Raw genomic sequence first — 22,728 nt, 5'->3', positions numbered from 1 at the left:
ATGGAAATAATCTCATTCGATGGAAAGCAACAGGGGAGAAGGAGGGGATACAACAGATTGTCACCAACAAAACGAAGCTTGAAGATCGTGCGACTCAGGTCGAACTCGAAGCGCTCATGGAAGATGAGAATCGCCCCGAAACTGCGGTTGATCAGGCTCGTCTCCCCTTTGAAACTGTGGTGGAGATTAAAGAACGCCTACGTTAACACGATGCTGAGATTGGCCAACAGCTCCAACACGGCCAACTCCGGGAACATGTTCGGCGAGAAGAGAATCCCTAAAGCTCGCGGCGCCCCCGTTAGTCACTCAAGAAGTGAGTTCGAGAATAGACTCGTCCTTGAGATTTATAAGTCTATGGTCTCTTCCCTTGAATTGCATGGGCTACCATAATTTTTTACTTTATGCGTCGGCTCAATTTCAAATTTTCTTCTCCTTTTAGTTTCTCATTTCCATTTAAACTGAACTACTGAAGCTAGAATGGAAGTTGATCAAACCTTGTAAAAATCATTGCGTAAATTTCCATTCAAATAAAAAGACAACCTTCTTTCATCTTGCACGTGATATTTCAAAGTTTCATTCGCCAACTGTCGCTTAGCTGAAAATTGTTAATTACTCCATCCTCAACGTCATATATAATCTATTTTCTATTTTTATTTTTTTGCCGATATAATTCTATCACTAAATATATTAATTACTTTCACCATTTTTTTTATCATATTAAATAAACGAAAATTTGATTTTTTTTTAAAAAAATTAAATTTCAAATAATTTTTTTAATAGTTGTAAAAATATGTGACGAAAATAATATGTATTATAAGAAAATGATACCTTATATATCCTGCAAGTTAAATAAGTGAATCCTATCTTGTGGAACTCTTATTAAAAGTTTTAGCTTCAAAATATGATAATATAACAATTATTTTTGTAATAATGATCTAAAACAATTAGGTTTAAGGGCCAGGCACGTACCCATTATTGAATTATGAAGAGGCCATATTAGTTTTTTAAAAAAACTTTTATGAGATTAATTATCATACGCAGATCAATTTTGTCATACAGATCTCCGATCTAATCAAACAAATTAAAAAGTATTGTATTTTATGTCAAAAATATTATTTTTTACTGTTGATATAAGCTAAATCGACTCATCTCACATATATAAATCTCTGATATCATATCGGAGAAGACCTATTTCATTTCATTTCTCCACTAATTAATTAAGATATCAATTATTTTTTTTCTTAATGGTTATACCAAATTTTAGTGCTCAAAACAACTTTATAGAAATTTGTATTTTCAAAATAAAATGACTAAAATGATCCCACACACATAAATATTTATCGTATTTTTGTTTATCATAAACTCTTGTGAGACTGTTCACGAGTCTGATATGGATCTCTTATCCGACTCGGCTAATGAAATTTTTTTTTATGTCATGAGCAGTATTACTTTTCTCTTTAAATATAAATCGGGTCGACCCGTCTTACATAAATAAATACTTGAGATCATATCATAAAAGTCCTACTCGTTTTCTTTGTTTGTTAGTGGGAATCACAAAATTAATTTTGGGACTCTATGCAGAACAATCCCAAACATAACCTATGAGAAGGGGCTTCCATATGCAAATAATTTCCAAAAATAACGTCCCCAGCACATTTAAAATCAATAACATATTTATAGGAGCTGGAAACTATTGCTCTACCAAATGTATCGATAAAATAATATTCAACTAAAAAGTTTAAAATTTTTTAGAATAATTTTTCCTCCATAAATTAACGTGCAAATTTTATCTTACAAAAAATGTGGCTTTTGAGTTGCTGCTTCAATATTTTTTTTAAAAATATTTTATTAATGTACACAAATATTAAAACTTTCTATATCACAATTTTAAAATATTTTTTAAGTTATTATCTGTTGTAATTCAAATACTTATATTCAACTTCTTTGAAATTATTTTGTTTTGTTCACAATCTTCTCGATTTTGCGTATTGCTCTTTCTTTAGTAATTACCCCCTTCTCGAAAGCGGCGTCAATTCAAATTCAACGCTGGAATTTTAATAATAATAGTTGAAACTTGGAGCGCCATGTATACTGGGGATGTGATTTTGCATTAAATATTGTTTTAATTCTCCTACAAAGTCAATACGTAGACGTAAGATGGAAATTGTTTTTTCCTGCTTTCTCTCTCAGCCAATATACATAGAGACCAAACATAGAAATTAATTAAAGAATTATTACGTTTTTAAAAAGGAATATAAAATCTTTGACTTCAAAACAGTCCAACTCAAACACTTATGATTTATTAAAACTAATGGATCATATCACACGCGATACATATATTTTATAAAAAAATTCGATAATAGAACGGATCATGCCACACGCGATACATATATTTTATTAAAAAAAAATTTGATAATAGAAATAAGTCATGAGTGAAAGGATTTAAAGTTTAATAAATAATATAGATGAATAGTTTTTGATATTAATTAATTTCAACTAGAGAATTGATCAATACGTGTGATTGAGAATCCAATTTAATTAAATTGAAACCCACTTTACCAAACACTATATACAGTGTTCCCATCTTGATCAATGGATAAGTAGGCTAAAATACTATTTTTATTAATTAAATCGGTATAAAAAATTATAAATATTTAAGTAATTATCGTTGGGAGATAGATTTTAATATAATCATGTGTCGAACAAAGGAAATGCAACAAGATGGTAAAGTACGCTACAAGCTTAGTGCATCACAAGTTGAGCTAGGACTTACTTCGTCGATGCTTTTGTATTATATATATAGTGAAGGATTTGTTCCTTTCCATATATATTGAATCGTTTACAATTAACATGCAATAAAATGATTAATCCAACTCCGAACAAAACTAGATGTGCAATCAACTCCGAGTAGCGGTGTTCAGAACCCTCCGATCAAAGAAAAATAGAAAAACGTACACAAATAAATTTTTTTGGTAAAAGTCAAACTTTGGATAAAACCGAAAATCCAAACCGAAAAAACCGAACACGGAATCGAACCGAAAATCGAATTTTATAATTCTGATATAAATGTTAAAATCGAAATTTATTTGGTTCGATTTCGGATTATTTATGTAAAAATCGAATTGACTGAAAAAACCGAAATTTCATTAAATTAATAATTTTATTTTTATAATATATTTTTTGAGAAGATATCAGTGAATGATGAGTTATTTTGAATAATATTTAATTGATTGTTGTTTATGCAATTTATTTAGATTTTATATTTAAATGTTTTACTAAGAAATCATGTAAAACATAACATATTATATTTTACAATATATTTATCTTATTAATTTAAATAATTGTATCAAAATCGAAATAACCGAACCATTTCGGTAGAAAACCGAATCGAACCAAAAAAAATAGTTCGAATATCGGATTATATATTTATAAAACCGAAAAACCAAAATAAAAAATAGAAAATCGATGTGAACTGATCGATGAACTTGCTTAGTTGTTACAATGGTTTAAATATAATGTAAAAGGGTAGAGGGATCCAGCTGTTCTTTTGTCAAACTTAACTAAAATCTGGTACGACGTCGGATCGATAAATATATATGTTAACTAACATGACACGACAACCAACTCATGCATGCATCAACCAACATCAAACCTTTCCTCGTTCCTGAAAATGGCCAAGACGAATTTAAGCTCTATGATTTAAATACTAGTTATAAAAAAACACATAAATATAATAACCCATCAAGCCCCTACTATATTGATATATATAGTTAGGTATGTGCAAAGATTGAGATTTTCCGGTTTCGGGTTTTATATTTTTATACCTGAATCCAAAACAATCTGGTACCTAGCTAGCTAAAAACTACCCGAACTAGCTACTTGGTCGGGCTCGGTTTGGGTTGGAATCCAAATTATCCCACCCGAATGCCCACCCTTACATATAGTTATTGATATGAAATCTAATACAATCAGTATGAGGTACTTCTTTTACTTGATATGCATGGAGTGCAGAATAAACTAATGTATGATAGAATTTGAAAAGTTTATCCATATAAAAATTGAATTACTTAATTAGAACAGTGGCAAATAAGCGACAATAGTGGGGAGATGACATGATTAAAGGGTTGGGGTTTTGCTTGAGATGCTTAAGAAAGCATGATTCCATCAACTTCACAATCATTAATAGATAAAATATCATATTGTTAACTCATCCAACCTTTTGTTTGACAACACCTCCTCCACCTTCTCATACGTGCATGCAACGTTAATTGGCAGCAACCACATCTCCCCACATTAGTCATTNTAATTGCATGTCTGGTGTAGGATGTATTATAATTCATCAACAAATTTTTCACTAATTTGTATCTAGAAAAATGTTTCTAGTTATATGTATATATATAATATATATAATTTTGATATATTGTATATCAACGACAATGAACACTATGTGAGTTTCCTTGAGATAACATCTACATATTATATATATATTTTTTGGTCTTGTGATGCTCATCGTCAAACTCGATTCCATAGAACAATTCCTCGGTCTGTTTTGCTTGCAACCCTAATGAATAGTGCAAACAACGCGTAGAACTGGAGCGAAGCACAAACATATTTCACTAAAATTTCCTCGCCACCTTTTTTGTTGAAATGCTTCCACTTCCAGCAATTGCATACAAATATTCTCGCTGTATATAATCATGTATCCTGATGGAAACAGTTTAACGGTTTGATTCTTCCCAGTCTTACCCTATACCCTGATGCACCTGATAATTTCTTTCAAATGCTTATGATATATCATATATATATTCCCCCGCCTGTCCATAGTTTCCCTCTCAATTTGGGGTTTCACCAGGCGATTTCTGATTGCAAGATTGCTGTAGAGATGCAGAAGGAGAGTTGTGCGAACGATGATTTCGCTGAATCCGACGAGAAGTCATCCGCGGCCTCCTCGGCTTTTGCGGCGCCGATGCATTTCTCGAGGTGCAATCCGTTTGTTTTACCTTTGTCGCCCACCTGCATGAACTCCAATGCATCATCCTATTCCGCGCTATTTCAGAACTGCTCTCCGAATTCTACTTCCGACACCGCATCTTTCGACGGAGACGGCGTTCCCGCTGACAGGAAAGGCTTCAGTTCCGGCAGCATTCTCGAGTACCAGCAGCTTTACAACCGTTACACAGTCTGCCTCGCTCAGCTTCACGATTCCATCGCGGAAGCTGACTCACTACGTCTGGAGAATGATGCTCTCCGCCTCTCCAACGCCGATCTCACTAACCGTGTAGCTGTACTCTTCTCTTGCGATCGCTTTCTCTGTGAATTCAACCGCCTCAACGTCGCTTTCCCCTCCGCAGCTCCGCGTGCTTCTCACATCGCCTCTCCTCAAGCTCTGTCTGAACATAATCGTGTCGAGCGGAAGAATACAGAAAGAGTGGCTCTTCCACAGAGCATTTCTGTACGTTCTACTGGTTATCTGAAGATAAATCATTGCTCCGGTACGGAGACAACTCGCCGAAAACCAGCGAGTCAATCTATTCCAGAATCAGTGAGTCTGCTTCATCTCTAAGTTTTCAGTGATGTGAGTAACTGCTTGATATATAATTTCTGCACCAAAATTTCAAAATCAAATAAGGCGGTAATTTAATTTTCTAATACAAATAATTATCGAAATGATCGATCGTGTCTATACCTGATAATGCACTCTGATGTTCATTATCATAGAATTGTTCGTCTATGAGCATCTTTCAATTTTAAATCATTTTTTGTTCGAATTTTGACATAAAACAGGAAAAAGGTTCATATATAAGACTCTAAAAAACTTAATTCAACTGACGTGAGCATCTAATGCACCTCTTTCACGCTCAGGAATGAACACAATGAAGTTTACAAGATATTAACGGGTGATCATAAGGACAATCCAAAACATAACAATATGATTGAGTTTTAATACTATGTTAAAAACATGAAGTTGTAAATTCTCAAAAACTTAATCCCACGACATCTAAACAATAGATTTACATGTGGAAGGCAAAATCTAAAATACATCAGCTCGTTTCTTTTTGTTGGCTTGGCTACGCCGCACATGATTTTTATCTCAACTCTATTCTCATGTCTTATATAACCATGAATTTTCTCTGGATCGGAGCAGCAAAGAGTGTATGTACCAATGTCCAAAAAGGAAGAAGAAGCACTGGAATTCGAGGTGTACAGCCAAGGCACGTTCAAAACCGAGCTGTGTGACAAGTGGCAGGAGACTGGCACCTGTCCATACGGGGAGAACTGCCGATTCGCCCACGGAATCAACGAGTTGAGGCCAGTGATCAGGCATCCACGATACAAAACTGAGGTTTGCCGAAAGGTGCTCACGGGCGACGTCTGCGCGTATGATCACCGCTGCCACTTCCGCCACTCTCTTACCGAGCAGGAGCGCCTCATGGCAGCAACTATACCACGATGATCAATGAGAGTAAGGCAATCGAATTTTTGGTGGGTTTACGTACATCTGTTGATTCATGTTATATTTGTTTTCTTGGTTGAAAATGTTCACGCAATACTGGTTACATTTATGCGTGGTAGATATGTACAATAAGGAGACAAGAAATTGCTTAAATTTGCTAATAATAGTGATGTTAAGCGTTGAATCAAGTCGAACTCCGTCTTAATCTTTGTTAATAGAAGGCAAAACGTGGAAGGCAAAATTTATTTATTTACTTATTTTGAATTGATATGAGTTTGTTTCAAAATCATTGTTGGTCTCAAACCTACACAAACTTCATGATGTAGGCAGACAACAATAAGCTACAAGTCATCGCATTTAGAAAGCAACTTTTAACAACGGTGATTCACGAGTTACGTTTTTTCAAGATTGGTTTTACTTAAATTTGGGTATACCATGTTTGACTTTTATGGGTACTTCTTAATTTATTTTGTGAAATATAGTATATACACAATAAAGGATAAACAAATTTTAAATTTTTATTATGTGCATTTTTTTCTAAAATATAAGTTTTATCATCCCTCTTCTTGAGACCCATAAAATGGCCATCGCTTGCTCCATTTTCTGGATCAGCCACTTGATACGTTATCTCACGCAGTTGTCCATACACATCCAAGAACATACATTCCCTCCTGTTGTGATAAATATGTAAAACACGCATAATTTAATATTTTCTTCATTTTAAGTAAATAAAATGCATAACGTCAATAAATATTGATTCATTTATCAAGCAAACGGAATTACGCAAATGATTTTCACTCGGATTACAAACGATAGATTATATTCTCGTCGACTCAAACTTCAGTGGTTGGAGTCACTTGCGGATGCTGTTTAAAATTTTTTTTATGCTCAGAAGATTTAACAAGTCCTAAAATATCTTGCCGCCTAAAACTCTGCCAAGAGGTTTCTTAAAATAAAAAAAAACATAATCGACAGCATATTTACTCGAGAAACCATCAATTAGCGGCATTTCATTCAAACATCACCTTACTTCCGTGGCTTATATTTGTTGCATTCCCTTAACCACACAAGAATAACATTTTAAAGCAGTGTACGCAATGTATTTGAGGCAGGGAGTTTAGAGTGATGGAAAAATACCAGTTCAGCACATTTTCTAATCGGAAGATCGATTGAACCCATATGTTTAAAACAAATAAAGGGAACGCTTTCGAGTGAAACGACTGTACTCCTCTTGATCATAGTGGCAAAAGTAACACAGGGCAAGGAATGAACTCAACCAACAAGTTTGCATCTATATATTTGGAATGGATGGCCTCCATACTCATAACAACAAGATCCATGTTATTGTACGAATTATTCAAATTTCATAGATCTTAGCTTGGGTGAATGCTTATCGTGGATCGATCTGGATCCAATCGAACCTGACTGACTGACTGAACATTTTATCCTAGAGAGTTTTAGATATTAATCTTTTTTATTTTGGTTAGTATCATTTTACTTTTATAAATGTAACTATAATAATTTATTTGCATATTTCTACACTATAAAAAGATGCATAAACGTATATAGAATTTCATTCCATATTATGTATCTCTCAATCGGTGATGTTTGATTCAATTCTTATTTGTTTTCTAATATTTTATAAATGACAGATGGATATAATATAAAGGTTGATTATTTGTATCAAACTAATATCATGTAAAAAAACGGTTTTTTTTAATGAAACGAGCATATAGATTGATGTTTTAAACTTAATTTCGATATGATTTTGAGTATGAAAATCGTATGGTAATCCAAGCATCGATAGTCATAGCGAGCCCATTCTCGAAGCCCAATTTCAATAATTTCATCTTGGGACGACTGTGTGTGGCAATATCCGTCCATGGCCCAGCCCGGATGGTGAATGCTTGAGAGGCATCTAGAAATGTTCCAAGTACCTCAATATAAGCGCTCGTTGTCAGAACCCTAATCAGACAGGAGCACAGTTGCCGATTCTTTCTTCTTTGTACCTCTGCACTTGCTATCGTGTCTGTTTTTCTGAAAAACGGAGCTGAATTTTGTACAATTGGCGAGTCCTCTCATTCCCCGTTTCGTACTTTTGGATAGCAAGCTCTCGTCCCTCGTAATCTATATGTATCTATAATGAAAATTTTGCTACTCGATGCTAGCTGTTTCTATTTGATTGTGAGCGGGTCTGATTGGAAATATTGTGGCTTTGAGATTGAGAATATAATTTGATTTTTCAAGAGATGGTTATGGTCGTTACTTTGGGAAGGACGGATTATTTGATAAATTAAGTTTTTATATGAAACATGGATTTTACTTATTCAAGCTTTTTCTGGTGTTTTTGAGCTGAGTTTTAACTGTGGATTGCCTTCAATCACTTATTTATCAAAGTAGTGTTATTTTGTTTCTTTGTAATGTTATGAGAAATTGTTAAACAGGAGTATATATGATCAAGTGGTTATTAGCCAGATGTGTACATCTAATGTTCCGATAGTTTGTGATGCGACTCCCTCAGAACAATGTTATTGATAGCTCTTCATTTTATGAGTCGATTATCTTTGTGCTCGTTTGTCATATATCATATATGTATATGTATATATGTTGGGCTTGGGCTATTGGTGTCTGATACTTTGCTGTCTCATGTGAGAGGATATTTTTTTTCCTGAAGCAGTTTTAAACTCAATTTCCCCCACTTTTGTGAACTAGGAAACCATAATTAAAACAAAGGGAAGTTGTGTGTTTGTAAATTTTAGAAATGGTTTATTCTGAAATTTTTTACCACCCACCGAGTATCTTGCATAGTGATTACTAGTGATAATATTTTATTTAAATCTGCATGCTCTTCTATTTCCAAGATACTTCTGCATCTTATGTTTTGTACCTTGCCAAATTATTTTGCTGTCAGACCTGGAAAATATAATTAAATTTTGTCCTCAATCGACAGCGTCTTTATTCATGGTTCTGTGTTTCTTTCAGGTTCTTCCGCTGTTTTGCAGGTTCCAGTGTGTCAAAGTTGAAGCTTCTTTTATGTCCGAACAGGCCATTCTCTACTTGGGACTTGTTGGGTTGCTTGGAGAATATTGTCCTACATCAAAAAAAAAGAACCCACACATTTGCAATATCTTCGGCTGTATGTATCTTTTGTCGTTTCTGGAACACTTGGAGCTGTGTGGTTGCATCAGAGTTTTAACTGATCAGTCATTTCACGCTAAAAAATCTTTGGAGGATACCTTTTTACTGAAACCCAACACTCGGTATCTCTGACATTAGGAGTGTTGTGTCAAAATAAATCGTACCAGAGCAAAGATGGCTTTGCAAAATATAGGTGCCAGCAATAGTGATGATGCCTTCTATAGGTATAAGATGCCCAAGATGATTACCAAGATAGAGGGCCGTGGAAATGGTATCAAAACCAACATTGTTAACATGGTTGACATCGCAAAGGCTTTGGCCAGGCCAGCTTCATACACCACTAAACATTTTGGTTGCGAACTCGGAGCTCAATCTAAGTTCGATGAAAAATCTGGGACCTCCCTCGTGAATGGAGCACATGACACTGCCAAGCTTGCTGGTCTTCTAGAGATCTTCATCAAGAAGTACGTGCAGTGCTATGGTTGTGGAAACCCTGAAACCGAGATCCTAATTACCAAAAATCAGATGATCCAACTGAAATGTGCGGCTTGTGGTTTTGTTTCTGATGTTGACATGCGGGACAAGCTCACATCTTTCATAGTAAAGAATCCTCCTGAACCTAAGAAGGGTTCCAAAGACAAGAAAACTCTAAGGAGGGCTGAGAAGGAGCGACTCAAGGAAGGTGAAGCTGCAGATGAGGAGCTGAAAAAGCTTAAGAAAGACACCAAGAAAAAAGGTTCTTCAAAGGAAGGGCGGTCAAACGACAGCTCCAGCAGAAAGAAAGCAGGAAGCTCGGATGAGGAACACAATTCACCTCCTCGAAGCCTAACTGTTCAGCAGGAAGAGGATGCCCAAGATGATGATATTCAGTGGCAAACTGACACTTCAATGGAAGCGGCTCAACAACGCATTATAGAGCAACTTACTTCTGCCACAGCTGACATGGTGATGCTTTCTACCAACGAAAAAGAGAAAAGGCCCAAGGCGACTGATCGAGCACATGATAGTTCAAGAACTGCTTTAGCCACCAAGGATAAGACTAAGACCAAGAATGTGAAGACAAATCATGAGAAACTTGTCGAGGAGATGAGAGAAAATATTAGAGGAATGGATGCTAACCAATTCCAATCCTATTTAGGAACACTTTCGGGCTCTTCTTCTCAGGAAGTGATGACTGCTCTGTATGAGGCACTCCTGGAGGGTGTTGATAAAGGCTTTGCGAAGGAGATTGCCAAGAAAACAAGCTATCTTACTGCTGCATTTGCTCAGAATGAGAATTCACAATTGCTTTTGCTACGAGCTATTGAAGAATTCAGCAAGAAACCAAATCCATATGCAGCTAAGGAAGTGGCCCTTGTTTTGAAAGTTCTGTATGATGCTGACATCTCGGATGAAGAAAACATCATGCAGTGGTATGACGAAGGAATCGCTGGTAGCAACAGTGACTCTGCTCTATGGAAGAATGCTAAACCTTTCATTGATTGGCTCCAAAATGCCGATTCAGAAAGTGAGGAGGAATAAAAGGTTTGTTTCTTTTATCAGGTAAGTGTCATTGTTGGTTTCACCTTTGAACCTTGTCACGTTTTATTTTCGCCTCTTCTGTGGACTGTCATGTATGTTTTGTATTTTGTACCATTTGGACAATCTTAATCTCTGAGTAGTCGTTTATGTCAGTTGAGTTTTTTTATTACAGTAGCGGATGACAATTGAATTTACTTAAAAGGCACAGTAGGTTCCGCATCGCTTTCTTGGGATTAACTTCTTCCCTCTTCAATAAGACATTTGACCATAGCTATTTGACAATGCTCCTTGGGGTTCAATGGTGCCTCTTAAGTAACCACATTGTATGAGGCGATTATGGGACGTGAATAAGATGCGGCTCTAGTTGTATTCTAGGTAACTCATTCTCTTCCTCGGAATTTGCAGCTGGGAGTATTTACGGGGTTGGGCCTCTGGCACGAATAGGGAAAAAGTCACTTTGCATAATATGGAATCTAGAATGAATGTCATGCAAAATTTAAATGTATCAAATGTTTTAAAAAACCAAATCGCTGGAAAAATAATATGGAATTTAATTCTATTTTGATGTTATGTACAATATTTAAACTATTACCATTATATAATATATACATGTCCTCGTCGACGCCTCTGTAAGGCAGTAAATGCTTCACCATGATATAAATAGGCACCAAAATTCCGGTGGTTATTGAATGAACATTGGGGTGTGCAAGACAGGAAGATGAAAAGTATTATAAAAAAATGTCCACATTTTCTCTTGATATTCAATTCAAAATTACAATAACGTGTTTTGTTTTGCACAATTTCATATTTTGAACAACTCGAAAATATTGTTTATTTACAAGAAATCAAACAAAATGATAAAAGTTATAACAGATGTACAAGATGACAATAGCTAACACGGAAAAATATTATACAAATGAAAGAAGTAGGAGATGACACTGTTAATCAACATTGAAATATAAATTTTTTTATAAATAATTTATAGTGGATGGAATGTAAGCATTAACCATCGTTTTTATGTTTATAAGATTTTTCAATATTTATAAATGGTGTTATTGTATCAATTTAACGCATTATTCTTAATTATTTATATTTACAGATTATACTTGTTTATAAGTATAATATAAAAATATATATCAACTAATGAGTTTAAAAAACACTTCAATGATATCTATCTAAACACATTTTATTAATTAAATAAATTCTTTTTGTCTATTTATCCAAACATAAATTAGCACAACTTTTACTTAAAAAACACTCTTAAAAATACTTTTTTAAGCAAAAAATCATTTGAAACCAAACACATTCGATATTTTCCTGTTTAGAAGAGAGATTGTAGATTCAAATCCCGCAACCTAAATATAATGTGTAGACAACAAATCATCATCTGAAAAAAGACAGCGCGAAATGGATACGAGGACTTCAGAATTTGTTCGCATCTTTTTGTAATATTAATATTATTAATATTAATTGTAGTATATATTTCGAAATTTATAGTGACTATACAAGCAAATTTAGTAAAATATGGATAAAAATTAAAAGTAGTGAGTTGCAATTAATTCCTTCAAATACATGTAAATGCAAAATTTATAAGTATTCCAGACTGTTTTGCACTTCAGTTCATTGAAAAATGTAGAAGCCATGATTGTGGTGTAATTTAATTCAAACAATCAATGGCTATGTTAATTGTCGTGTTCCGGTGCAAGATAAGTGATGGCGAGGTTTTCTGCTTCTGGCGATGAAGATGGGCGAGACGAGCGGAGGCACGCATCCAAGAAACCTCGGACCTCCACTGCCGATTCCGGTGAAAGCCCCTTTCGTTTTCCCTGCGCTCGACGGCGAGTACCGATAGATTTATACGAGGAAAGCGAGATGGAGTCGGATCGTTTGTCGCCGGTAGAAGAACCAGATGAAGATGAAGAAGGAGAGGAGGAGGAATGTGATTATGAGGAGGACGAAGAAGAAGAAGAAGAAGAAGAAGTGCAAGATCAGCAGAGCAGAGATGCTCCGGCGCCTGTTACCGTAACCTTAACGGACCCGGATGTACTGGATTGCCCCATCTGTTTTGAGCCTCTCAGCCCTCCGGTTTATCAGGTTTCTTTTTCTTCTTTTGCTTTCTACTTTTTAGAATTTATCGTTTCTTTGTTAATTGAATATGTACTGGGTCCGTTTGCTTTGAAAAAAAAAGGAATTAGTTTCTTTGATGTATACAGTGACGATATGAGAAGGGGACGAGTGGCCAAATTGAAAAAAACCAATGAACCGTCTATCTATTTTTTTTGTAAAGGTTCAATTTTTACCCCAAAATATATTGAATCATCTGTATTCGTGAATGACTATTAGGAATCTTTTCATATTTTGAAGGTGCTTTGGAGCCGGAGCAATTGAAGTGGTTTCTATGCTTTTTCAAATTATATGCAACAATCTGAGTCAAGTTAGAATCGGTATCGTAACTAAGAGTTATTGGTGAAGGCTGGTGATGAATAACTATTTCCAGTGTGTTGTGGGAGATTATTATCCGTGAACGTGAAGTTGATTATATCACTTGGTTGGGTCTTATTTAGCAATACGAGGGTCTTATTTAGCAATACGAGCGGACTAATTTGTTGAGGTCTTTATTGGCTTTAGAACTAAATTTAACTCGTTGCAAGGATTTGTCAAGATGGTTGAAAGGGTATTTGTCCAAAACCGTGCTACCCCACATTAAGGCACATATCTTTATAAAACCAAAGAATATGCTAAAGAAGAGAAAAAAACACGAAACTGAGAGAAAAGTTCCAAATTGCAGCCATACTCTAAGGTGTTTAATCTTCTGTTTGCTTAAAATAAGGCCTCCATCTTGGCTTGCACCTGTGAGTTTTGTGCATTTGCTTCATGTTGGACTGACATATAATGAAGTTCTAATGGGACAACTCCATCCCTCACCCACTTGTTGTATATGAAACATTGCATTTTTAGACTGTCTTACTAAAGCTTTTCAGTGATGAATTTGGACAACTGATTTTCTTGGCATATTCATGTAAAAATGTTATCTTTTTGTCTCATCAAATTACGAGTATCTTCTTTCCTCCAGCTAGATGATTCATTTGGGGTTTGTACCTTCTTTCCCTGTTGAAGGCTTTGAAATGTCTGTTATCATTTGAAAGTCCAAAACTCTGATTTGTTCCGGTTTTCCCAATTTTTGCATCAACTTCTGCAATGTGAAATTTTGTTGAGACTTTCTACAAGATTTGTCCCAAATTATCATGCTTTCAGAACTCGAGTCTTTGTAGGTCTTCCAAAAGCTTGCACACGCTAATGATTCATAAATGTGAGTATCTTTATACTTGCAGTTGGCAGAACTGATAATTTGTGTTGATTTAATATAGTGTGAGAATGGGCATATATCATGTCCATCATGCTGCATCAAGATGAAGAATAAATGTGGAACTTGTAGCAGGGCAATTGGGTACTGCCGGTGCAGGGCCATGGAAAAGGTTCTTGAATCTGTCAAAATTGCATGTAAAAACAAGCAGCATGGGTGTGGGGAGACAATAAATTACAGTAAGAAGCATGATCATGAGAAAACATGCATTTACGCCCCGTGTGATTGCCCTTATCTTTCATGTACCCATGTTAGCATATCCAATAGCCTGTATACGCACTTTGCGACTGTGCATTCACATGCTTGCAAGAAATTTTTATTCAACACAGTATTTAGCATCACTGTGGAGGCCAGTCAGCAGTATCTTTTCCTTCAGGAAAAAAATGAGAATATACTTTTTGTCCTTGATCATACGAATGATTATCTTGGAAGTTTAATGAGTGTAGTCTGTGTTGCGCCAACGTCATCAAAGAGGTCATTCTTATACGACATTTCTGCAAAAGATGGAATGAGCTTGATCAGAGTAAAAACTGTTGCAGAGAACATGCCGAAATGGGTTGTGCAGCCTCGTGCAAAAAAGTTGTTCCTGATGCCAAAGGATTTCATTGCCTCAATCCGACTGATCAAGATAGAACTTATGATACAGAGTCTTGCAAAGTAAGCGCATGCATTGTCTGCATTTTATTCTCTTTTAATTTATATCCAATGTTTAAATTAAGGTGCTGTAAACATATTTACTACTGATTACACACTTTTTATGTATTGATAAACATATATTTAAGGGTCTGAACTTTGTGTTCTGCAAAATGAAGTTGGATGTGTTTGTCCTTCTGAATATGTAGGTCTTATTCTGTCGTCTTTTTCCCCCCGTCGAATAAAAGCGCAACTACGCCATCTTTTGTTTTATTGTATGTGATATTTACATTTCGTGATTTAAAAAAAAACAATTTTATGGATTTGTTCCTTTTTCTTCATTTGTAAAGAACATTATGCACCCTCAATTCCTTTTTTTAAACAATTGATTCATTTATGTACTACATTGATGCAAAAATTTATATATTATATACTTTTCGAACGTATATACGTGATTTATAATTTAATATAATTTATAAAATAAAACAAATTAAAAATACATTTAACATATTTCACAAAATAATAAAGTAGAATTTTTTCTTATATAAAAGTGACATTAAAATAATAACCTTCCGAAAAGATAAACCCAACCAGGCCCGTGACCACATATTGCACGTCTGATGCAGCTATCCTCAAGGAGAGGTGGTATATTAAAATCGTCTTCCTTACACAGTGATGTTGAGAATGAAATTGGAAAGACTTTCTTGCCCATCCATAACCTTGTGTCCTATAGCACAATTTTCAGTCCAGAAATAACTCTCCCCCATGGAAATCTAGCAGGCAGGAGGCGGGGAGTAGTGGGACGGACGTTCAGAAACAATAATGGGGTGCCCTTCGATGGAACCGAGAAATTTCAATGGAACTGATTGAGTCCATTATTACTTTTGAGTGATAAGATATGGCAACGAAGCTACTAATCTCTCCAATATCTCATCGTTGCACGTTTTCAACCCAAGACCAGCACCGTATTCATCCATCATGGCTTGGATTTGGTGGAATGTCGATGAGGAAGAGGAACCTTGTGGTTGGAATGTCTTACTCTCTTGATGATGCTCTTTCGTCTTCATCTATGGTGGAGCAACTTCACGACCCTCGGTCCCTATTTTTGCTAGCGGAGAGTTCTGGTTACTCATTGGCCAGTTACTATACTTCTCTTGGTCTCTTCATCATCTCAGTTCCCGGTCTGTGGTCCCTCATCAAACGTTCTGTCAAATCTAAGGTACCCATATTTTCTTGTTACTTTTCGGCATGGCCCTTGTGTATGCTTATGTAATAGAAGGATCGAAACATAATACTCGAGCTGTTATGGCATCACTTTTGGTTTTTAGCAAAGAGGCAAATCACTCCAAGGGTTCCCTATAACCAAATAAGCTAAAAATATGGTGTAATTTTGTTAATTTTCTGGATGAAATTCCAGTTTGATCGACATTTTGCTCGGTGGATGGTATTTTTGACTTCGGTGTAAGCTCAGGTTGTGCAGAAGACATTTATTGGAGAAGGGGAGGTGAAGAAGGCGCCTAACCAAGTGGCAGCAGAAATTCTTTCATTCTTTACCCGAAATAGTTTTCCAGTGGCGGACCGGGGCGAAACAATAGCGTTAGTCACTCACCCCACATCCATCTGAAAATTTTCTTGTTTGTATGGTTATTAATGGCACGTAGGAAGACTATTTCAAGTTCTGTCATGCAAGGATTTTATCTGTCTCAAATTCTTTGTATTATTCATCTTGGTTTATAAATATAATAAATTATCGGTCATTTTTAGATTCGAGGGAATGATGGCTCCAAACCGTGGTCAAGCTGCTCTTCTTACTTTCTGCACCTGTATAAGTCTAGCAAGTGTTGCCCTCGTTCTTACAATAACGTTTCCGGACATCGGAAACAATTGGTTTTGGATTACCATACTGAGTCCCCTCGCGTAAGTGCTTTACACTCCCCTCATTATTCGAGTCGAACATGAAATCCCTTAATTCGAAAAAACTGATGCATACTAATAGAACAGAGGTGCGTATTATTGGACAAGAGCATCGAGGAAGGAGCAGATCAAGGTGAAAATGACGGTGGCCGATGATGGATCTCTGTCGGAGGTTATCGTACGAGGCGACGATCAACAGGTAGAGGAGATGAGAAAAGAGCTGCAACTGAGTGAAAAGGGAATGGTGTATGTGAAAGGTATATTTGAAAGATGAAAACGTTGAGAAATTCTTTTTTTTCCAACCATTTTGACGCATCTTTGCTCTTACTTATATTTGGTTGTGATCTCGTGCAATTTTGAATTTCAACTATTGCAGTGAAAGATATGTATATAGTGAGATCCAAAATAAAAGGATTTATCAAACTCGCCCAATGTTACGAAACTCGAATACCGAAACGATGTCATACCTAAATAAGGATTTTAAAAGTTTTCAACGAAGAGTAAGTCTCTTGTGAGACGGTTTCACGAATCTTTATACGTTAGACATGTCAAACTTATCGATATTCATAATAAAAAGTAATATTTTTTCATGGATGACCCAAATAAGATATTCGTCTCACAAAATATGATTCGTGAGACCGTCTCACACATGTTTTTACCTTCAACAAAATATATTGAATAATTCAAGCATACTTTTAAAAACTCCCATCAATTTTTTTTTTCATAAATTGTATCTCATCGAGTTTTTTTACAAAAATTTGATTTTAAACATATTTATTTATTATGATGTTTTTATCCTATAAAATGAAAATATATTTGTAACAACTTTAAACGTCCATGAACTTTTGAATATATATCCGATTGGTCTACATAAAACGTGGAATCCGCCAAGATAATCCTCCAATTCATCATTATAGAACCACCACGTATTAATTAAAGTTTATAAATAAATTAGTAATATATAATACACACAATTTACGGACTAATATGACAAAAGATGGTAAGTTATTGACTGATTTGAATAATATTAAATAGGCAAGGACTAAATTGCAATATCCCTTCTTTCGTTAATTAATAAGGTTTTACATGTAAAGTTTTCTACTTTGCTGCTATCGTCTTCTCAAATGCTCCGGCGCTTCTGCTGCTTCAGCACCGCCGCGTCTTCTCCCTCAACAATCACCGAATCTTCATCATCCGCTTTTCATTTTCACAAAAAGTGTCTCGTTTTCTGAGTTCCCCTCAGGTACGCACCACCCCACTCTTATCTGGATATTTACGCAATGCACTATCAAATTTGGTGATTCAATGCATATCAATGTGTGAAAATTTGCGTTTTTGGAAAAATTATGGATAAATTTTGAATTTTTTTACGTTAGCTGGCGACTTCCCTGCTTGCCACTGAATGTGGATGGATAAATCTACTGATTGGTGTTAATTAAATACATTTCAGATCTCTGCTTGTGTTCTGGACTCTCTTTTCGGTGGTGCTTCTTCCCCAGATTCCTTTTTTCAGGTACCCATATTCGTTTGAAGGGCTGCTGTTTAGATTCTCTCTTTTCCTTCATTTTCTACCATTTTTTATGAAGATCTCTGGGGAAATGGTGGTCGAGTTCTCCACTAACGGAGAATATAAGTGGGTTTCCTGCACTGAATGTTAATCCTGTACACAGTTCGACAAGCACATTTTTTTCGTACCCAGATGTGCCATGTCTATGTGATTAATGGTATGACATTTTACCCAAAGTTTAGAAATTTTGCCAAGTTCCATATTGTGTGCATCATGATATGTTCACGTGTCCCTATATATTAGCTAGTTCTGGACAGGATCTCAATATGAAGAGAAGAGAATATCGTCTAGCTATATTGTGACCTTGATCCTATGACCATTTCGTGGAGATATCGGATGTAAATACATTCACTACATTTTGAAATGGTTCAGATAACAGCAATTTTCACCCAGCCTCCTTCTGGAAGAGATAGGGGTGGAAAGGTGATGCCTTCTCCAGTTGCACGACATGCTCTATACAGAAATTTCCCATCTGATTTTATTTTCACCTCTGTGAAAGCTGGTGAGATATGTATGTTCTTTAAGTATTTATTCTATAATTTCTCTGTCTCCATGTTATTTCTTTTTTGTAGCTCTGAATTATAGTTGAATGCTCACAACTTATTATTTAGATATAAATTGGTATTGTGTAGTTACTATTGATAATTTTTTGAAACAACCTGTCAATGGTCTGGAAAATTAGTAGCTACGATTCTTACGACCTGTGTAGGTAATTTCTTAGATTTAGAAAGACCTGAAGATTCTTATTTTAAGGTGAAATATAACTGGTGTATCTGGGAATAGGATATTAGGAAGTAAAAGAGGGAATTATACGCTTTTTACAATGGAATCCAAATCCATGACGGCAAAAGTCCTGTATCAAGCATTTGGATTCTTCTGGCATGTGAAACCTTTATATTTATACTACTCTGAATTAAAGGACTCGTATATTCATGGTACGACCACGCAGGAACCTTTTATTTCCAGTTTTAGAGCTCTGGAGCCTGACCTTTGCATCACTGCTGCGTACGGGAATATTTTACCAAGTACATTCCTTAAGACACCATCTATGGGCTAGTGAAACAATTCCGTCCAAGAATTTTAAGTGTTTGGACAGGAAACTTGATGCTTCCTATATTTATGACATTGTTTGGCATGATTGAAAGGTGTTCAATTCAGTAATGTAACTATATTTATCTCCGTCTAATTTCTTCGTTTAGTGGAATGTATGCTAATGTTAATGTCATAATGAAGAATCATGCTAGCAACCTTTAGATGTGAGAGGTAGATGTAGTGATGATGGAAGTATGAGCCTAATCTACTTTTCAAAATATGTTTTTTGTACTACTGGGGGATGGGTGGTGTCATTCGACTAATTTGTCTTTGGCAAGAGGCAAATGCACGTTGCATCTACTTGGGGAGGTGGGGGGGTGAGGGGTCAAATCTAAAAACATCAAAAATCACATATTAATTGTTTTTAAAAAACTATACTTAGAGAACATTTTTTTAAAATTATTTTTGAAAAAGTTTTACAAAAATCTTGTTTAAGCCAATAATTTAAGATTTTTTCAGTTATAAAGCACTAAAAATGTTTTTAAAGGACATGTCCAAACAGAGGTTGAAATAAATGTTTGTTAGATTTTGTCTCAACCTGTTGAATTATATCGGAACTGTGGAAGTGAACAGAGTAAAAAACACAGGAAATATGGCAGAATTCTGACCTTATATTCCATACAATCTTGTTAAATATCCTTACATATCTCACGCATATGACAAAAAGGCCCCGGCTGGTTTCGTAAGAAACTTGGTGCAGGCATCAGTGGCAGCCCCAAATGCGACTCATCAGGTAGAAAGAATCATGTATCTCTTCAGCGACGATAACCCAAATGTTTGCTCTATAATGTGAACATATCAGAGCCTGATTAGTGCACTCTTTCTTGTGGAGTTAGTACGTTGCAACCTGTTTTTTTCCCTCTTTTTTTGAGGAGCAAAAACCACTTACATGATAGACTCAATGAGATAGATAGAATTAATGGTTGATCCCTCTCTGAAAATAAATCTTTTAAGATATCCAAATCCCAACCACCATCCTCGATATTAGACAAAGAAGATATTGCTGCCTTATCCAAACTGATATTGAGCATGTACGACAACCAAAGATTCCAAATATTTGTTTGTTGGCCCGAACCAATCCATATCCTTGCCCCATTACGAATCAATGCTTAAGAAGAAAGTAGACTCCTCCAAACATAACCTGGAGCTAAAATGAGCTTATACCGTAAAGAGTGGTTATAAATCTTTAATGCTAGCTTGACTGTTTTTTTTTTTTTTTGGTTCTTTTTTTATTTTAACCCTTTTTCAACTTGAAACGAACATAACACCAATGTAACATTGATACAACGCTGACTTGTGTAAATACTACTACTAAAAAAATACATAAATTGCCAAAAATTGAAAAATATAGGACTATAGAAGATATGAAAGTGAGAGAGAATTATTTTCACTAAAGAGATTGAAAATGAAATAGGAATCCATAAGCTTCATTCTCAGAATTTGGGAAAAATAAAACCAGCTAAAGGGTTCGATGAGTTGGTAGCACATAAATTGGAGGGTAAATTTTGGAATATTATTGTTCGCATTTCAAGTATGCGAAAATGAAGCCACCGTAAAAATTGAGAGGGGGATTATTCTTCCCTTCTGGATTAAAAAAATATTGGAATTATAAGTATCAACAATGAGCACAGAACAATGCGACAATAATCTCAGTTGTATGTCTCAGCTGTGTAATTGATTTTTGGGTTGCGAATATCATCTTGACTCTGAATCAGACGAATCTCCAAACTACTAGTCTCGCAATCATGTCCAGCCCTTTTATAGTCATTCAGTGTCCTAGCCAGAAGCGCCTGGACCACAGAAAAGATCTTAGACGAGTATACCTCAGCCAGTGCTTTTCTTTCTGTATTATTTTTCATTCTTTCTGATTTAGATACTAGCTACTGAGAGATCCCTGTTAAATTTCTTCGTGGTTCACTACCGTTATTGAGCTTTTCACCAACATATATGTATATTTTCCTCCCAGAATAATGCCCTATATGTTGAATTATGGTCCTAGTTGCACAACGATAGCATGATGCCTACACAATTAAGTACCAACTTACCTGCAAGCTTGACACGGAGAGCTCTGCTGCTTTGTTAAGATTGTCAGGATATTTCTGCATAAGGAGAAACAAAAATAATCAATTCTGCCTATGAAATGAGTCAAAAGACCCAAGTTAAGTTTCGTCTAGCATTACATTGCTCCATCCAAGTAACAGGGCAGTCATTAGATCTCCAGTTCCCTGCAAGCAACATAAGAATAAAAAAATTAGTTACTGAGCAAAACAAAGAAGCAAGTACCCACGAGGAGGCCTAAAATGAAATCAGCATTTTGTTTTTTCAAAAAATTATCCAATTCTAATACTTCTTCATTCAAACTAATAAGATCCATTGCTCGAGGGCTTTGTAAACAAAATTTGACCAGCATGGGGATTCCTCACAGGTTTAAACCACACACATGGAATGCACAGGTAGAGAGCAAGAAGATTTCAAGAAAAAAATCAATAACGACAACATTTTCAAAAAAAAATTGAAATCTAGAGGAGGAAAATAACGTTCATCAAGAAAACTTGAAAGTTTCAACTGCATACCGTGAAATAAACAGGAATCTTGGGAATCAAAATCCTGAACTGTGCAGGAGGTTGACCCTGTCATCATCAAAGCTTAACTGAATAAAAAAGATTCGCACACATAAAAACCAAACTATGAATTACCATACCAAGTTGTAGACAACAGCAGTTTGGGCACAAGTAAGGGAACTAGTTATTCCATCCATTTTGTCTTGCGTGCAGACGAGAAAAAAGAATGTTTAACCAGAGTTGTACTTCTCCTTACCTTCTCTTTCTGATGACTGCCAATCAGAAGAAGATTCCCGTCTATATTGATGCTTGTTATGACGACCTAAAATACAACATTACGTTCAGATATCGTAATTGATATTATTAAGTCAAGCCGCAGATTTCGACTTGGCTGATAAATGTTACCATTAACCAAGCAATGACTTGATGCTTTAAAACCCAAAAAACTAAATTCTCTCAGAGTTAAGAAACATATGAACCTTTG

The 22,728-nt window shown here is 35.5% G+C and overlaps 6 protein-coding genes and 1 long non-coding RNA gene across 12 annotated transcripts; 6 read left to right on the top strand and 1 right to left on the bottom strand.

Moving 5' to 3' along the window:
* On the top strand, positions 1 to 390 carry LOC140964573 (uncharacterized). The gene has a single exon (XM_073424445.1). It carries the CDS (start codon positions 1 to 3, stop codon positions 388 to 390), a length of 390 nt encoding a protein of 129 aa, XP_073280546.1.
* Positions 391 to 4,606: 4,216 nt separating this feature from the next.
* On the top strand, positions 4,607 to 6,708 carry LOC140964854 (zinc finger CCCH domain-containing protein 14-like). The gene is made up of 2 exons (XM_073424817.1): positions 4,607 to 5,542; positions 6,146 to 6,708. The coding sequence occupies exons 1-2, from the start codon at positions 4,781 to 4,783 to the stop codon at positions 6,452 to 6,454; spliced, it is 1,071 nt and encodes a 356-aa protein (XP_073280918.1). The 5' UTR covers positions 4,607 to 4,780; the 3' UTR covers positions 6,455 to 6,708.
* A 1,663-nt stretch (positions 6,709 to 8,371) lies between these two features.
* Positions 8,372 to 11,277, top strand: LOC140964335 (eukaryotic translation initiation factor 5-like). 2 transcript variants are annotated; one of them, XM_073424013.1, is made up of 2 exons: positions 8,372 to 8,522; positions 9,437 to 11,277. In XM_073424013.1, exon 2 carries the CDS (start codon positions 9,767 to 9,769, stop codon positions 11,111 to 11,113), a length of 1,347 nt encoding a protein of 448 aa, XP_073280114.1. In that variant the 5' UTR covers positions 8,372 to 8,522; positions 9,437 to 9,766; the 3' UTR covers positions 11,114 to 11,277. The 2 variants fall into 2 exon arrangements, with proteins under 2 accessions (XP_073280114.1, XP_073280112.1); XM_073424011.1 differs by having other exon boundaries at positions 8,387 to 8,576.
* Positions 11,278 to 12,638: 1,361 nt separating this feature from the next.
* Positions 12,639 to 16,080, top strand: LOC140964383 (E3 ubiquitin-protein ligase SINA-like 7). 3 transcript variants are annotated; one of them, XM_073424098.1, is made up of 4 exons: positions 12,639 to 13,207; positions 14,482 to 14,656; positions 15,017 to 15,134; positions 15,737 to 16,080. In XM_073424098.1, the coding sequence occupies exons 1-4, from the start codon at positions 12,827 to 12,829 to the stop codon at positions 15,762 to 15,764; spliced, it is 702 nt and encodes a 233-aa protein (XP_073280199.1). In that variant the 5' UTR covers positions 12,639 to 12,826; the 3' UTR covers positions 15,765 to 16,080. The 3 variants fall into 3 exon arrangements, with proteins under 3 accessions (XP_073280199.1, XP_073280200.1, XP_073280198.1); XM_073424099.1 differs by lacking the exon at positions 15,737 to 16,080 and having other exon boundaries at positions 12,640 to 13,207; positions 15,017 to 15,263; XM_073424097.1 differs by having other exon boundaries at positions 12,641 to 13,207; positions 14,482 to 15,134.
* On the top strand, positions 16,009 to 17,443 carry LOC140964384 (protein COFACTOR ASSEMBLY OF COMPLEX C SUBUNIT B CCB1, chloroplastic-like). The gene is made up of 4 exons (XM_073424100.1): positions 16,009 to 16,329; positions 16,582 to 16,706; positions 16,875 to 17,027; positions 17,112 to 17,443. Exons 1-4 carry the CDS (start codon positions 16,009 to 16,011, stop codon positions 17,296 to 17,298), a joined length of 786 nt encoding a protein of 261 aa, XP_073280201.1. The 3' UTR covers positions 17,299 to 17,443.
* Positions 17,444 to 17,745: 302 nt separating this feature from the next.
* Positions 17,746 to 20,167, top strand: LOC140965139 (uncharacterized). 3 transcript variants are annotated; one of them, XR_012172979.1, is made up of 4 exons: positions 17,746 to 18,267; positions 18,475 to 18,748; positions 18,835 to 19,093; positions 19,541 to 20,167. It is a non-coding gene; the product is annotated as an uncharacterized lncRNA (long non-coding RNA). The 3 variants fall into 3 exon arrangements; XR_012172978.1 differs by having other exon boundaries at positions 18,475 to 19,102; XR_012172977.1 differs by having other exon boundaries at positions 17,749 to 18,267; positions 18,475 to 19,093.
* Positions 20,168 to 21,236: 1,069 nt separating this feature from the next.
* On the bottom strand, positions 21,237 to 22,648 carry LOC140965138 (pyridoxal kinase-like). Its single transcript, XM_073425205.1, has 5 exons — positions 22,385 to 22,648; positions 22,257 to 22,313; positions 21,864 to 21,908; positions 21,729 to 21,782; positions 21,237 to 21,473 (listed from the first exon to the last, which is right to left on the bottom strand). The coding sequence occupies exons 1-5, from the start codon at positions 22,439 to 22,441 to the stop codon at positions 21,333 to 21,335; spliced, it is 354 nt and encodes a 117-aa protein (XP_073281306.1). The 5' UTR covers positions 22,442 to 22,648; the 3' UTR covers positions 21,237 to 21,332.
* Positions 22,649 to 22,728: the final 80 nt, after the last annotated feature.

This window comes from Primulina huaijiensis, chromosome 18 (assembly GCF_012295235.1).
Source record: "Primulina huaijiensis isolate GDHJ02 chromosome 18, ASM1229523v2, whole genome shotgun sequence".
NCBI classification, from domain to species: domain Eukaryota; kingdom Viridiplantae; phylum Streptophyta; class Magnoliopsida; order Lamiales; family Gesneriaceae; genus Primulina; species Primulina huaijiensis.
Note: the sequence above shows the minus strand (reverse complement) of the source record. Positions and strands in the feature narration are given on the sequence as shown.

Bases quoted from the DNA above. Each gene is read 5' to 3' on its own strand.
- LOC140964573 (XM_073424445.1), top strand. From the start codon at position 1: ATGGAAATAATCTCATTCGATGGAAAGCAACAGGGGAGAAGGAGGGGA.
- LOC140964335 (XM_073424013.1), top strand. From the start codon at position 9,767: ATGGCTTTGCAAAATATAGGTGCCAGCAATAGTGATGATGCCTTCTAT.
- LOC140964384 (XM_073424100.1), top strand. From the start codon at position 16,009: ATGGCAACGAAGCTACTAATCTCTCCAATATCTCATCGTTGCACGTTT. The intron at 16,330-16,581 runs GTACCCATATTT...GTGTAAGCTCAG, and splicing joins AACGTTCTGTCAAATCTAAG to GTTGTGCAGAAGACATTTAT. The intron at 17,028-17,111 runs GTAAGTGCTTTA...CTAATAGAACAG, and splicing joins ACCATACTGAGTCCCCTCGC to AGGTGCGTATTATTGGACAA.
- LOC140964383 (XM_073424097.1), top strand. From the start codon at position 12,827: ATGGCGAGGTTTTCTGCTTCTGGCGATGAAGATGGGCGAGACGAGCGG. The intron at 13,208-14,481 runs GTTTCTTTTTCT...GATTTAATATAG, and splicing joins TCAGCCCTCCGGTTTATCAG to TGTGAGAATGGGCATATATC. The intron at 15,135-15,736 runs GTAAGCGCATGC...CGTCTGATGCAG, and splicing joins ATGATACAGAGTCTTGCAAA to CTATCCTCAAGGAGAGGTGG.
- LOC140964854 (XM_073424817.1), top strand. From the start codon at position 4,781: ATGCTTATGATATATCATATATATATTCCCCCGCCTGTCCATAGTTTC. The intron at 5,543-6,145 runs GTGAGTCTGCTT...GGATCGGAGCAG, and splicing joins GTCAATCTATTCCAGAATCA to CAAAGAGTGTATGTACCAAT.
- LOC140965138 (XM_073425205.1), bottom strand. From the start codon at position 22,441: ATGGATGGAATAACTAGTTCCCTTACTTGTGCCCAAACTGCTGTTGTC. The intron at 22,314-22,384 runs GTATGGTAATTC...TGATGATGACAG, and splicing joins CTGCTGTTGTCTACAACTTG to GGTCAACCTCCTGCACAGTT. The intron at 21,909-22,256 runs GTATGCAGTTGA...TGTTGCTTGCAG, and splicing joins AGATTCCTGTTTATTTCACG to GGAACTGGAGATCTAATGAC.